Raw genomic sequence first — 14,362 nt, 5'->3', positions numbered from 1 at the left:
TTATTTGATTTGATAACTATTTATCAAATATAATTTTTTTAAAAATTAATCGATGAAATAAATTAAAAAATTTCGAAAATAAAAATATATACCTAATTAAATTTATCAATGAGAATTGAACTAAAATACAACTCAGGTTTTAAGATAAATTGACTTTTTAATTTGATAATTATCAATTTGCTAATTTATAAATAATTTATGAATCAATTAAACCATTTATAATCGTTCATATATCGATTTATCAATAGTTTGTACTCTAATCCGTGAACAACAAATTTACCTTCGCTTTAAGACTCCCAAACTTTTTGTTGTTGCACAATGATGGAAGACTAAATGAGAAAACAAAGGTAGAAAAATTGCAACAAATTCTTTCCAATCAGCATCACTCCAGCATGATACCTTTGGTCCCATGATGCCAAAAGGATAACTCTCTGTGGTGCACCAACAAACACTAGATTCCGTCGCTTTATACTCCATCGCATCACGAGCATCCGTCCGCTACTAGGCTGCAAAATTGAAGGGTCGATAGAAACTACAATTAACTCGTGGCCACTTTTCTCCGAACAATTCTCTTTCTCCTAGCCTTGGGGGGAGGTGCTTCCCCATTCAAGTTTGCATCGTTTTGTCCCTGTTTGATTCCAAGAAGGCCAAGCCCAGAGACAACAGTATTCTTGTTTATGAACCACTTTGAAGATGACTGTTTGGATCCTTGTGAGGGTCTATTGTAAGCCTTCAAGATATCATCTGACTGAGCCAATGGATCCACCTCAACACCAAGCCAAGCTAACCTAGATGTCTCTCCTAACTGAACATTTAGGATCCTGCACGAATTTAAAGAGCAAATAGGTAAAATGTAACTTGCAACAAAAGTATTTCATGCAACTTCTGAAATGATTGCATCCCTCCGGGAAAGTTTTCCTAAAAGTCGATAAAGAAAAGCATGGGTTGAAACCAGAAAACATAGCCAATAAACCACAAGAAAAAAAAAGGCCAAGGAAAGTTTTCCTAAAAGCCGATAAAGAAAAGCATGGGTTGAAATTAAAAAACATAGCCAATAAACCACAGAAACAAAAGGCCATCATCCATCTAGCGGGGAAATAAATAATTCTCCAAAAGTTAAATCAATAGTTTCATTAAAAGAGAACCATCGAAATGCATACATTAATGACTGTTGTCAAATAGAAATAATCACAAGGCCATCTATATCACATACAGGTAGTCAAGAGATGCAATTGATTTTCACGACGATGATTTTTTGAATATGCTACCCTCACAATTAAACAGTCAACACGGAGAATTCATACCTCAGGGTTGTGCTAAAAATCAGAGCAACTCCGATTACATCAAAGTAGCTAACTACTGCTCTGTCAAACCCACACAAGAGCTGATATCGCAAATTAGCATAAAGACCAAGGAAAGCTCCATAACCAAGTGCATTGGCACTTACAGATGGTATAGTCACAGATAACCTACAGAACCAACAGTTGTGAAACAAGTAGTTGTAATTCTATGGCAACGCAGGATATAACCAAAAAAAAGTAAAGCCAGAAAAATAGAGATTAAAGTTAAATATATCGGAATTGTTTTACCTTCCCTCCTTTTTACTGGCAACAAGGGTTGATGCAGCACCTTGTGCAGTTCCAGCAGTAAATCCCACCATGCACAGTTCTGCAGCTTTGAATAATATTGATTGAAGTCTCTTTTGGAAGTCAAATTCTCTTAATGGGTAGCTCTTTTCAAATATATTATTGGGAAGCTTTTGAAGAGTATTTTGCAAATCGAATTGGAAGGTATTCCCATATGAACGACAAGGAGCTAACGACCAAACAACAATGGCATTGCAAGCCGTCACAGTCAGCACATTAATGAGGGCAAGATCCCATTCCTGCTTAATCCTGCAACAAGGCACAAGTGTTCATCCAGTTGGCAACTGAGCAACAAAAAATATATATATTTCTTCATCGTGGCAGTTCTAAAACAATACCTCTCTTTGCGATTCTTGATCTCCCACCAAACAGAGCAACCAATAGTTGTTGCCTGCTCGAGAAGAAGCCTGTATAAAAAGGCTGGATCTGCAATCATCCTGTAAAAACATGAAAGATTCAAATAAAAAACAGAAACACCTATGTGGGATAGGTCGTGTTGCAATGAAAGTTTAGTTTTATCAAGTGTACATGCATCATTATGCAAACATAATTAAAAGTTGTCACTTAAAAACAATATTATGCAGCTGATGGATTTTCCGAAACATAAAAAAAAATGCATTAATCCAAATAGTTACACCCTTTTTAAAGAAAATAGCATGCCAAAAAAGTTCAAGACAGATTTACTACAATCTTAGGTTTAACTTCAGTTACATTGGGAGGTAATGACACTCATAAACAATCTAGAAGCATCAAAATGATAACTATAAAATAGTATGTTTTGATCATACTTCAGACTGTGGACTAGCGTTATACCATTAACTTCGAATGAACTTTTACTCACAGTCTCAGAGGACATCAGCAAACAGTGAAAAAGGATCGATGAAAGTTCTCTCAAGTACAGCTGTAGGACTGTTAGAGTAGGTGCCCGTCAAGCCAAGTGTTGGCCGAGTGTTCNCATTGTATGTTTTTTAGGGGCCAAAAAGTACAAATACTTGCAAAACTTTCTGCCTGATAAATCTTCTTTTTTGCTATTTGGGCTATACAACACTGGAAAAAGTATTTGTGGAATCCTTTCACAAGTTCCAAAACCCCAAACGTCTGTATCCCATAAATAATAAACCAGATTTCTTAAGAATGCATACTGACGCTAAAAAAACAACCATTTCTGAAAATGTGGAACCTTTTCAAGTCCAACCCCATGTCAGGCCGCTCCATGAATCAGAATTTTAGAATATGAATCATAAAGTGAGCCATTATGAGATGAGAAAAGGATCCCCATGGTTGTCAAAATAAAAGTATATATGCATTGGATAGCCATGAACTTGATTCACTAAATTTTGATTCTGTAATCTTGGATCAAAAGAGAATATTTCAACTATAGGATAAGGACATCGTACTTTGCAGCATGATATTCCGAATACAAGTTAATAGCCATGTGATTCAGAGCTCATTAAAAGGGAATATATTATTTGAAAAAGAAAAAGAAAAAGAAAAGGGAAGGAATATATCATTAAGCTATCAAGAGAATGCGATAAAATGTAAAATAAATTATAGTAACAATAGTGAACTTCAATCTTTGATCTCGGGGAGATGGAAAGGACACTAAAATTCACCTGCCAATAAAAGCCCTCGATAATCCTTGGGGAAGGGACCGAGCAATCATCCTCTCAGCGGTAGGTCTGGCAGTCATTGCCAAAAATTTCACCATTTGAGCAGAACTGACTAAACCCTGATGACATTTTATATATCAGCTTCCAATTTTAAGGTCATCCGGCCCAAGCATAGAGGAGAAATAGAATATTACCATTTCATATGCTTGACGGAATCCAGCAGGTAAATCCATCATTGTCTTTTGCCACTCATTTAATACAGCATCCACAAATTTCCGATCAAACAACTAGCAAAGAACATTAAAGATCAACCTATAAATATTAAATTCAATAAAAAAACAAAATAAAAAAGCACCCGATGAAATTTGTTTGTGTTTTAAAGGAAAAATTATTTGGTGCAGCCGCTACACACTTTTTAGTGAAACAATGCCGTGACTTGTCAGAATAGCCTAAAATGTAAGGCACGACATAATCAAAGATCACGCACAACCATGTACTATTGAAAGCCAAAATTAATTGAAATTTGTACTTATAAAGCAGCTACACAAAGCAATTTCTTGTGATTGAGGAGTTGGTTACCTCCCCCAGGATCATTCTTCTCCTAAACATACCGCCTTCATCTCCCTCGTCGCCCTCGTCAAAGTTATCAAAGTAATCATCATCATCACCACCATCATCGCCTCCATCACCTCCACCATGACTGAGACCCTTCCCAATATTACCACCTCCTCCCCCCGTAGAAAGCTGTCATGTTAAGAAGGAATAAATTGTGGAGTTAATGTCTGATGTGATAAAAAAATTTCAATTCCAATTAAGTTCTGAACTTTATAACAATCAACTTAATGCACAGTAAAACTGTAAATTTCCAAGTAAATATTTATGTATACCGGCTAGGACCCACATAGCCCAAATGGATTGAAGCAGATGCTTCAAATAGATTCAAAACTAGAAATTAAATAGATAGTTGGTAACCAAGGACATCAAATGCCAACAAGCAATACAGCGAACACCCAAAAAATTGTAACAAAGAGTTTTCATGCATCATCATACACAGTAGAAGACGAGGAATTGGGAAAGATGATTATTTGGCGAAGCAAAAGGAACACGACAAAAGTAAACCAAAAATATGATTACGTGAGGAAATTTCAGAACCCCTTAACTAGAGTCAGAAGTGTTGGTTCCTTGAAGAAAGGCGTTAAATGAAACAAAATTTCACATGAAATAAAGATCTGTAAGCTAAAACTTATAGAGTCTGAAATTCTCCATACATACAATAAAGATAACAAATTCATTGGAAAATGGAGTAAAAAGAACACCATATGTATAATTTCACAATTTGGAATGCGAATTTCTTCCCTTCTCATTGTTCTCAGATTTATTTTTAAGAAATGAACTTAGCATCACGTTACTTTGCCGTGTGCTCTCCAAAATTAGTGAAAATACCTAATAATCTCCGGTAAATTTCAAAGCTTGAGAAATGCACGTAAAAGTTTCACTCAAGAGTGTTTCCGATTTGTGAAGGAAAAGTGGAGAAACACTTTTCTTAGATATTGCTAACACTCCCTAAAATTAGTTCCCATAATCAATTGTTATCGAACTATATATACATAATTTAATTAAACGTCCAACTACATAAGACAGAAACAAACAAAAAAAATTTAAATTGTGGCAACTTCATTAAATAAACATGATACACAAAGATACCTCGGGACTAGACTTGGTCTGTTTCTGCGTCAAATCGAGCTTCGATTTTTCCAAAGTAACCGCGCCAAATGCACCGTACTGTCCCTTCATAACGGGGCCAAAATCCGTAGCACTCGATGATGGGGCATCCGTTGCCGGCGGTGACGCCAGAAAGCATCGCTCCAGTCTAGCAACTGTATCACCATCAACGACCGCCGACGACGACGCCTTAATCGTCAGAACGCACTTTCTCTGCGAAGAACCTGGTAACCGGTACAAGGTGGCGGGCGGCAATAAAGGTAAGTTTTTATGGGCGGGAGCCAGTGGCATAATCTGCGCTGTTTGAAACACCGTGTGACCCATCACTTCGTCTGAATCTTCCTCGTTTACTGCGTCTCAAGTTCGAATTTCTTGATTTTTGTTCGAAATTGAGTCCTTGATGAAGGGGTTTATGAATTTCTTTGGGAGTAATTTCTCTCAGATAGAGAGAATGGAGAGAGAAGGAAATTAGGGGTGAGGAAGGAGTTAAGGTTTCGATTAGACTCACCGCCTATGCGACAAAACCCAATCCACTCTTGCATTTGAGTCGGCTGGCGCATCAACGCTCGAGTTAACTGAGTCGAGCCGGTCCATTTTCTACATAATACAAAATTATTATTTTTCATTTTTTATTTTGTTTTCGAAATAATTTATGATTTAAAAGTGGATATAAAGCTAGCTTTAATGAGCACAAGCGATTTGGGTCCATATATACGGGCAGTGTCGACCGGAATATTGTGTGGAAGTTGCATTTACCTGCACAGGTAAATGAGGCAGAAGATGATTTTTGAGCCTGTCTTCCAACTATGAAGGCACTGCAAATTAAGAGAGTCAATGTATCAGAAGTTTGTCCACTTTGCCAAAATGAGCCAGAAGATGATTTTCTTGTACTGGTCGTGTAAGAGCTGCCTGGAGTCTTGCATCTATTGGGAGTTTTATCGGAGCAATGAGATCGACAGTGGAGTAATGGAATAACATAAATGAAGTGGTATGGTATGGAATGGCAAATGTAAATCTGCAGCAAGAATAGAATATATCAATTAGCTTTGGATCTCTATTCACAAAGGCAAGCAGCACACCACCATCGTTGTCCCAACTAACTCTCAATTCAACAGGAAGGTGAAGGATGCTGGTAAAGACCTCCAGAAAGTTTCTTCTTAAAGTGCAATGTAGATGCAGCTATTTTCACACATCAACCACATACAGGATATGGATGCATAATTCGAGATTCTCACGGCATTGCGACTGCAGCAATCCATGGCAGATTGAATGGAAGCCAAAATCCGAAGATAACAGAAGCTCTGGGAATATGAGAACTGAGAAGCGCTTAGTTGGATCAAAAGTCTACAGTTATCCAAGATCATTGTTAAATTTGATGCCTTATTGGTATCGAAAACTATTGATAGAAATGATAATGTTCCTGATAGCTCTTGTTTGGGTTTGTTGTCAAAGATTGTAAAGTCTTGGCTTATGACATATCATCTTACTCTTGCTTTTGTTAGAACTGAATTTAATTGAACACATGTGAAAGTATACAACAAAATTAATGAAAGTGACAAGTTGAGTCGAGACGAACCAAGTTGAGTATGAGTGAAGCAAATTTGAGTTCAACCCTTTTAGTTAAGAGAGTTGATAATTACACTTTATTTTGTGTAATTTATATTTCATTTCACGTGTAAAATATATATCAAATTTATTTATAAATAGAGTACAAATAAAAAAAATGAAACGTAAATACCAACCCTCTTTAATTAACTTGTTTGAATTCATGAGGATTAAGAAGAACTGTGTTTTTTAAATAAATAAATAAAATTTATGTGATTTCTAAGTCTAAATTAATTAAAATTTTGTTTAAAACAGGGCGTACTAGATTGAGAGAGGAAAAATAATTTTCATAATAAATCAAGAGTCTTACTGTTTAATATATAAGCTAAGGTTGTTTTTAGGGATGAAATTTTTTTCTACACTGGATGTTTCAAACAATGTCAGTGATACATTTTACTCAAACAAGTACCGTTTGCATAAATATTAAAAATTAAACGCATAAACACTACACATGAACAGAATACAAAGATTTATCTATTTTTTAAAGAAATCGACAATAAATTGTATCTCAAACACGACAAATGATTAAAACAACAGATAGATGATTTTTTAATTAAAATAAATAAATCAAATGATTTGAATGATGTTTAGTACATTTATTTTTTAATAATTTTTGCAAAAGAAGCTGTATTTTCTTACCACAATTTCAATTTTAAAAATTAATCACTCTTTTTTAAAAATAACAAAAATTTGTATTCTCTAATTTATCTATGAACGCAAACACAAGTTTTGTGTGTGTCATGATCCGCGAGAATGCACGAAAATCATTGGATTCGATTCATCGTAAAGAGTTTTCTTGATTGAGGTATTTCATATTTGATGCACAAATTGCTATTTTAAATGATCAAGTTCCATATATTCTACTTGGTATCATGCTTGATCCTTAATCATCCCTTCCTTTGTTTTAAGAAATAGAAAAAGACCAGGCAAAGAAAAGAAAGCCACGAGCAAGAAACAAACCGTGTCACATAAAGAATCTCCCATTCATTCTCAATAAGCCATTCCTTGTCTCCCTCCCATTCAATATCGCGAATATACATACATGTATAAAAACAGTGTCACATAGTTTCGTCCTTGCTCGCACAAAGTTATAATCCAATTTAAATGCCAACGATAAGAGATTATGGGGTTGTTGAAAATGGTGTCCAAAGAAGGAGAACGTACCATTACTACTGGTGTCGACGATGCCAACGCACGGTTCGGACCACTACCACAAACCTAGATGAAATATTGTGCCCGATTTGTCTAGGACAAATCCGGTATGAACTTGAAGTCTCAAATCCTAGACGACTCGAACCATCTCCACGTGCATTAGAGTCATTAGCACAAATCTTGGATTCTTACACCAACCAACAACAGCAACGAGAACAAAACAATGAATCCAATGAAAACCAAGAACGTGGTTCGCGCCAAGCTTTGATACTACTTCAATTTATAGGCCCCGACAGCCCCCCAAGGCCCGTCTCACCTCCAGAAAACATGTTCATCCAACCAACGAACCGCAGCCAAAACTCAAATTATTTCATCCAAGAACCAGCTCAGGATAACCGGCCAGACCCGCCTCCGGCCGCTCCCGGATCAGCAATCGAAGCACTGCCGTTAGTGGTCATAAGTGATGCACATTTGAAGAATGACTCGAGCTGTCCTGTTTGCAAGGATGAATTCCAGGTCGGGGATCAAGCAAGGGAGCTGCCTTGCAAACATTTCTACCACTCCGATTGTATCGTCCCATGGCTGCATTTACACAACACGTGCCCCGTCTGTCGATATGAGCTACAAGGTTTTCCTAACGTTAGCTTCCAAGATTACTACGACTTCCAAGATTTTCATGAAGACGAAGGGAACATTAGGGGGAATCAAAACTGGGGGTGGATGAACATGTTCTCTTCGAGGACATTCAGTATGATTCAAAGTTGGGCTCAACTTTGTCTTGAATTTCTAGACAACAGGTTTGATATTTCTCGTCGAGGTATGATGCATTCTTATTCAACTTTTATCAACTTAAAATATCCGTAAATTTCACATCAAGTCTAAACTTTTGCCCGGCAGGACACAGTATTTTTTTATTTTTTTTGGCCTCTTTGAATGATTTAAAGCTTCTTGACCAAAATTTCTATATATTGATTAAAATTTGCTGACAGAGAGCGTGCGGTGGCGATCTTGGCTTAGCTTTGATCCTCTAAATTGAAACATGTTTCTAAGGTAACATATCTAAAACTAAAGATGGCCAACTGCAGGTAACATAACTCACATTCATTACACTAACACACACACAAGTATGCGTGCATGCATATATGTTGTTAATGTTAAATTATATACGAGCGAGCACTTTTTATTCTTTAATTAATTAACACACGGCAAAGGAGAATAAACTTAAACTACATTGAGGAAACAGGGCCGCAGACTTTAAGCAACAACCCAGAGGAAAAGCAATATGCAGCAAGGACAAATGTTCCGTCGTAAATATACAAGTAATTTCGAAATAAGAACAAGAAATAAACACCAAGGTCCGAGGACGTGGAAGGATTGGATTATAGAACTTCTTATGATACTGTGAAGGATCGTAAAACGATATTTCTTGTAAATATAGACATTTTAATGAGTGCTACTGTTATATCCAATTTCCCGATAAAACTAAAGAATAGTCTATAATCCGGACACTACATGAAACACCACCAGGGGAAGAGGTAATTTTTGTCTTGAGGTATAAGAAGATGATTCATTTCTATACTTCGAATTCATATTTTCCCACAAGTTTACAAAAATCCAACAGGTTTAACACATTCACCTTCTCCTCCATGCAGGTATTCAGAAAGAACCTGTACATTTCACAGTCAGTTCTTTCGGAAAACTGCATGGAAATTATTCAATATTTGGTGTGTGTAATGGGAATACCTTCCCATTGGGAATGAATGACCTAACATTCCATGACATAAGATGCCATATAGAAGCGAAAAGCGAGGTCTGCCATTAGGCCTCTAACTCTCTTCACCCCATAAACACGACAAGACTTACTCAATTTGTAATGATGTCACGTAGAAGCAAAAAGCGAGGTCTGCCACCTTTTGGCTTAAACCTCTAATTCTCTTCACTCCATACACACGACAAGACTTGACTTACTCACCTCCCCAGCCAGTATAACCATAAGCAGTGTTTAAACATGTGCGCTTGTGATATCTTAAGATGTCCACAGGGTGAGAACAAGTGTCAAAACTCCAGTTGAGTAGAAGCGACAAATCCTTTTCCACATTGTACCTGCTGCAAGAACGATACTGTTAGTCTTCTTAAATCAACTGGAACAATATATCATAACTCCACATAACCCTAAACACAGGACTGAATCCGATCAAGTTTAAAATAAATGTAAAAATTTAATAACACGAAAAAGTACTGATCGCAAACAGATCTTACACGGATCTCATAATATCCAAGAAAACCTCACCTCGTCGAAATGCAACTCTCAACCAAAAAAAACTCCCGGAAAAAGGGTTAGAGAAAAACCAAGGTACGAGTAACAATCTGCAGTCAATCACTGCTGTAGAAACCTTTTCACGTTTTCCAGAAGGGTGGTGGTCATGGTTGTAATAATGTCATACACAAACTTTCTATCATGTCATGAATAGTTGAACTTCACAAGTATTCGCTATTTTATCATTCCAGAATTTGAGGAGAGTTCATGCACTCATTGTGTGAACCCATGATTCCTATACTTGTGACAGATGGTAGTACGGGATAACTTTCCCATGGAAAAACTTAGTAGTGCAACTAGCAAGTTCATAATATCTATTATCAAAATATGTTAAGAAGGTATCGGGCTAATGGTTTCTCAATCCCTGTCTTGATGTCCAAGGTAAATAAAAAATCAAATAATAGAAAGAGAATTTGCATTACATCAACCATAAGACATCTAAACATCAGGTATTACAAAAATGATCCAGAGAGAGAGAGGAGACAGATAATCTGCTGCACTAACTTACATGACAAGGAAGATGCAAACGATGATGAAAAATGTGATGAAGACACCAAACTTTCCACACTCCATTTGTCCAAACCTAGCACAGCATAAGAATCAGATGGCAATGGAGAAACACTCGGCGAGAAATAAGATTCAGGAGTTGCTAATGGCGGCTCAGAATAGGCAGGATCTAATGAAGGTGTGGGAGGATTAGGAGTAGACAGAGAAACACAAGGAGCGTTGTTTGAACTGGGGGCAGGAGTCGGGCTTGCATCAGATGGAACAGAGGAATAACAGTTATGACCCGTTGACAAGACAGGAGAGTGAGATGGTGCCAGCGACGGGCTTACGTTATAAATCTTTTCTGTAGGTGGAGCCGGAGAAGGAGAAGGAGAAGGAGTTGGTGTTGGTGCATAAAGTGAATGGTTTAGAAATGAAGGTAAACTAATTTCCTTGACCTCGCCGAAAACTGAATGATCAAGGCCGAGATTTTCTATGGATGGAGATTCAGTTATTCTTTGAGCTAATTGTTTCAATCTCGCTGGCTGTAAAGTTCCTATATCAGATAAAACTGAAGCTTCTATAGTAACTGGTGGATCTTTTGTTGAGCCATGCTTGTTTGTTGCCTGAATACATACCACCTGCGTTAAAGAAGAGAAAAAGGAAAATAATACATATCGCACTTGTTGAAATAAAAATCAGTAAATTGGTATGGAATCTAGAAATGATGACAGCTGACGTTCCACTGGATGAAATTGGAAAAAGGACGTCAAAAGTAAAAAATTTCATATAAATAATGACCGGAAATTTCAAATATAGAAATCATGTGACACGCAATACAATAGACATCATTTAAGCTTCACCAAAGCTGTTAGAAGGTGCCAAAGTGCATCCAATTAGGTAAACTTTAAGCACTATCATTTCCAATTGGGGAAAATTTAGCACATATTGACTAAAAATGAACGAGTTGTGATACAGTCCTAGTGCAGAGCAAGTAAACACATCACAACTATGGTTGAAATATCATCACCTATTGCCCAATCTAAAACAAAATTAAAATGAAGTTAAAAAGGAACTCCGACATATATTGAAATTACCTCAGTGGGCACCAACTGCAATCCGATTCTCAGCTGTTCCTTCAATTCCAAAAGATTTTCCCTGATTTCACAAATTGAGCTATTGAGGGTGAAGTTAAAAAGGGCCTGTGGTGTATGCAAAAACATAGCATCTTGCCCCAGCATTATGGAGATCTCGTCAGGAAATTTCAAAATTTCAAATGAAGATGTCTCTCCGAAAATTGAGGGGGTCAATGTCATATTGTATTGTTGAAGAAACAAATCAACTAAGGATGACTTCAGTAGAATTAACGACACTGGAGATATTGGTTTGTTAGATGCATTAGAACAGAAGCCAAACACCACGTTAGTCCAATTAGATACACCTGCTTGGTGCATTGACAGAACAGCAACCTGAGTTAAATAAATGGATCGTCAAGTCTTTTATCTCTATGCGTCAAACAAATAGAAGTACCTTAAACCAATTAGGGTTAGACCTTAAAGAAAGGGACGCCTATCTCTTCATTGATATCATATTCTAGTCTTGCTATATAAGGAACGAGCTCAGAAGCTGGTCTCTGAAGGTTGAAGTATGCTTGAACAGTTGCTGAAATAAGAAACAGATCCAACTTAAGAAACGGATCAAAACTGTAAACTGAAAAATCCCAAGCAGCACCTAAAAGTTAAGTACGATGATATAGATTTGTTAGTTCATATTCAACTGGAAATATTTATAAATCATAACCCTCATAACTGGCTCAGGAAGAATCCATGGAGAAGAAATGACTTTTTCCACAAAAAATAATAATAACACGAGAACTTAAAAAATCAAACCACTAACACTTTCTTTTGTCCTGATATCTGTGAAACTATTTATATCCACATTAAAGACATTTTCTCGACTAAACCCATAATCAAGCACAAAAAAAAAAATAATTAATGAATGTTTATGTTAAAATATATGGGTTTAATAACTTCGACCTTCTCAGTTCATGAACTACAAATGAAGCTAACGGGTATGTTTCATAAAAATGAGAGCTGTAAATGACAAAGGAGATTAACAATTCCAGAAAGATGCATCAACATGCGATGGATGTCAAATCCTGGCCGTAGAACCTCCTTTTCGCACATCTCCAACTTTGTTTGCTAGAAGGATTAGTTGTCTAACTTGTTTTGTTCCCAGTTTTGTAAAACAGAAAAGTACTGCAGCAAAATGTCGCTTCATACACAGAAACAGTGAACTCATGACAAGATGTTTCGAAAATTTGACTGCCCATACGAAATAAAATATCCATAACAACTATTTCATTGTACTGGACAACTAATCAGATACCGACAATAGAGACGTATTTATTCTTTCATCAGTTTTCAAACTTCCGACAGGAAAATCCAAGTTTTCAGGAGGAAGTAGAACATGAATTCGACAGATCAGTATATTTGTAAACCAGTACTGACTTCGTGTTCACAAAGTATCTACCAACTAAATATCTTCAAAGATCCTGATTACATTTGAACAACAGCAACATATTAACATCTAAATGATCTCCCCACAGGCTCTCTCTCCTAGAACTTAATAAACACTATTTCAAACTGAAATAAAGTAAATCTAACCACCCAATCGATATTCATGAATTAATTAATCCTTCAACCTTAGACAAAGATGTTTTCCCGTGTCTTTGAATAACTGAGAAACAAATAACTCAAGTAAAAAAGAACAATCCTACGCGGCGGGCTTTAGCAGTCAAGATATTTGAAGTATGACAGATTTCAGATGGGCATGAGGTCGCTAAGCTAGAAATTCCCCTCCAAAACCGACTTACATCTTTGCCCTTTAGGCTTCAAAAATAAGCTTGACATTTCAACTTCGCCGATGAGAAAGCCAAAAACAATAACTAGAGACCTGACCTGAAAATGGCGGTAACTCGTGCTCAAAAATCGCTCCCAAATTGCAGACAACTCGTGAAAATTTCAAAGTCAATACAAATCAAAATGGTTTGTAATAACTGACAATAAATTTTTTTAAAAAAAAAGTACACATGCAAAAGCCTAATCCAAAGCAAACCCACGACACTATCCCTCTTCCAAAACCCACTTAAATAGTAATAACGGAATAAATTATTCATAACCCGAGCATCACTTATACCCGAAAGCTTGATCGACTCGTCGGCGTCAAACCCAGATTCCCCACAGCGATTAGGCAAGACCCAGAAAATGGCAGAAAGAAAAGCCGCTACACTGAGCACCAAGACAACGACGCAGTTAAAATCGAATACGTTCATCAAACACCTCCAGCAGATGGATGTTGGAGAAGCACCGCCGTGAGTGTGTTGCTGCACCACTGGCAATAGTTCGTTGTCGGATTTCCCCATGACCAACACAGCATCTGTGCAGACAAAAAATTTATCTCTCACTCTCCAGAAAACGTACGTGTCTGACTGTCTGTGCAGGTGTGCGCATCGAAAGTTTGAATCTTTGTAGAGTTTTCTCTCTCTAAAGGGTGTGCAGACATGTGTTCCTGGCAGAATATTCGCTCCATCCGTGCACAAGACTTGCCCTCGACTATGGGGTTTTTTTATATTTCTTTTTCATTTGTGAAAAAGTTTATTTTGAAATAATATATATATATAGTTTTGATATGTTGCACACCTACCGTGCACACCTATGTGAGCATCGATGAGGTGTCACTCACCTATTCGACGTGGTGAAATATAGAAAAATTGCGCATCCAATGGGTGAGTGACTACTCATCGGTGCTCACATAGACGTGCA

At 36.9% G+C, this 14,362-nt stretch overlaps 3 protein-coding genes across 9 annotated transcripts; 1 reads left to right on the top strand and 2 right to left on the bottom strand.

Moving 5' to 3' along the window:
• Positions 1-264: 264 nt before the first annotated feature.
• LOC140959228 (uncharacterized) lies at positions 265-5,479 on the bottom strand. Its single transcript, XM_073417095.1, has 8 exons — positions 4,961-5,479; positions 3,836-4,000; positions 3,451-3,543; positions 3,260-3,375; positions 1,985-2,083; positions 1,590-1,895; positions 1,305-1,469; positions 265-821 (listed from the first exon to the last, which is right to left on the bottom strand). The coding sequence occupies exons 1-8, from the start codon at positions 5,300-5,302 to the stop codon at positions 539-541; spliced, it is 1,569 nt and encodes a 522-aa protein (XP_073273196.1). The 5' UTR covers positions 5,303-5,479; the 3' UTR covers positions 265-538.
• A 2,058-nt stretch (positions 5,480-7,537) lies between these two features.
• LOC140960347 (E3 ubiquitin-protein ligase RZF1-like) lies at positions 7,538-9,133 on the top strand. 2 transcript variants are annotated; one of them, XM_073418594.1, is made up of 3 exons: positions 7,538-8,552; positions 8,725-8,820; positions 8,947-9,133. In XM_073418594.1, the coding sequence occupies exons 1-2, from the start codon at positions 7,688-7,690 to the stop codon at positions 8,769-8,771; spliced, it is 912 nt and encodes a 303-aa protein (XP_073274695.1). In that variant the 5' UTR covers positions 7,538-7,687; the 3' UTR covers positions 8,772-8,820; positions 8,947-9,133. The 2 variants fall into 2 exon arrangements, with proteins under 2 accessions (XP_073274695.1, XP_073274694.1); XM_073418593.1 differs by lacking the exon at positions 8,947-9,133 and having other exon boundaries at positions 8,725-8,907.
• On the bottom strand, positions 8,218-14,145 carry LOC140960346 (uncharacterized). Of its 6 annotated transcripts, none has more exons than XR_012172152.1 (6): positions 13,737-14,145; positions 12,091-12,200; positions 11,636-12,007; positions 10,561-11,179; positions 9,708-9,841; positions 8,218-8,356 (listed from the first exon to the last, which is right to left on the bottom strand). XR_012172152.1 is itself a non-coding variant. In XM_073418591.1 (6 exons), exons 1-6 carry the CDS (start codon positions 13,960-13,962, stop codon positions 9,762-9,764), a joined length of 1,197 nt encoding a protein of 398 aa, XP_073274692.1. In that variant the 5' UTR covers positions 13,963-14,145; the 3' UTR covers positions 9,708-9,761. The 6 variants fall into 6 exon arrangements, 5 of the variants coding, with proteins under 5 accessions (XP_073274692.1, XP_073274691.1, XP_073274693.1 ...); XM_073418591.1 differs by lacking the exon at positions 8,218-8,356 and having other exon boundaries at positions 11,636-11,696; positions 11,907-12,007; XM_073418590.1 differs by lacking the exon at positions 8,218-8,356 and adding an exon at positions 13,414-13,498 and having other exon boundaries at positions 13,737-13,869.
• Between the last annotated feature and the right edge of the window lie 217 nt (positions 14,146-14,362).

Source organism: Primulina huaijiensis, chromosome 15 (assembly GCF_012295235.1).
Source record: "Primulina huaijiensis isolate GDHJ02 chromosome 15, ASM1229523v2, whole genome shotgun sequence".
In the NCBI taxonomy this organism is placed as follows: Eukaryota; Viridiplantae; Streptophyta; class Magnoliopsida; order Lamiales; family Gesneriaceae; genus Primulina; species Primulina huaijiensis.
This window is presented reverse-complemented; position numbering and strand designations above follow the sequence as displayed.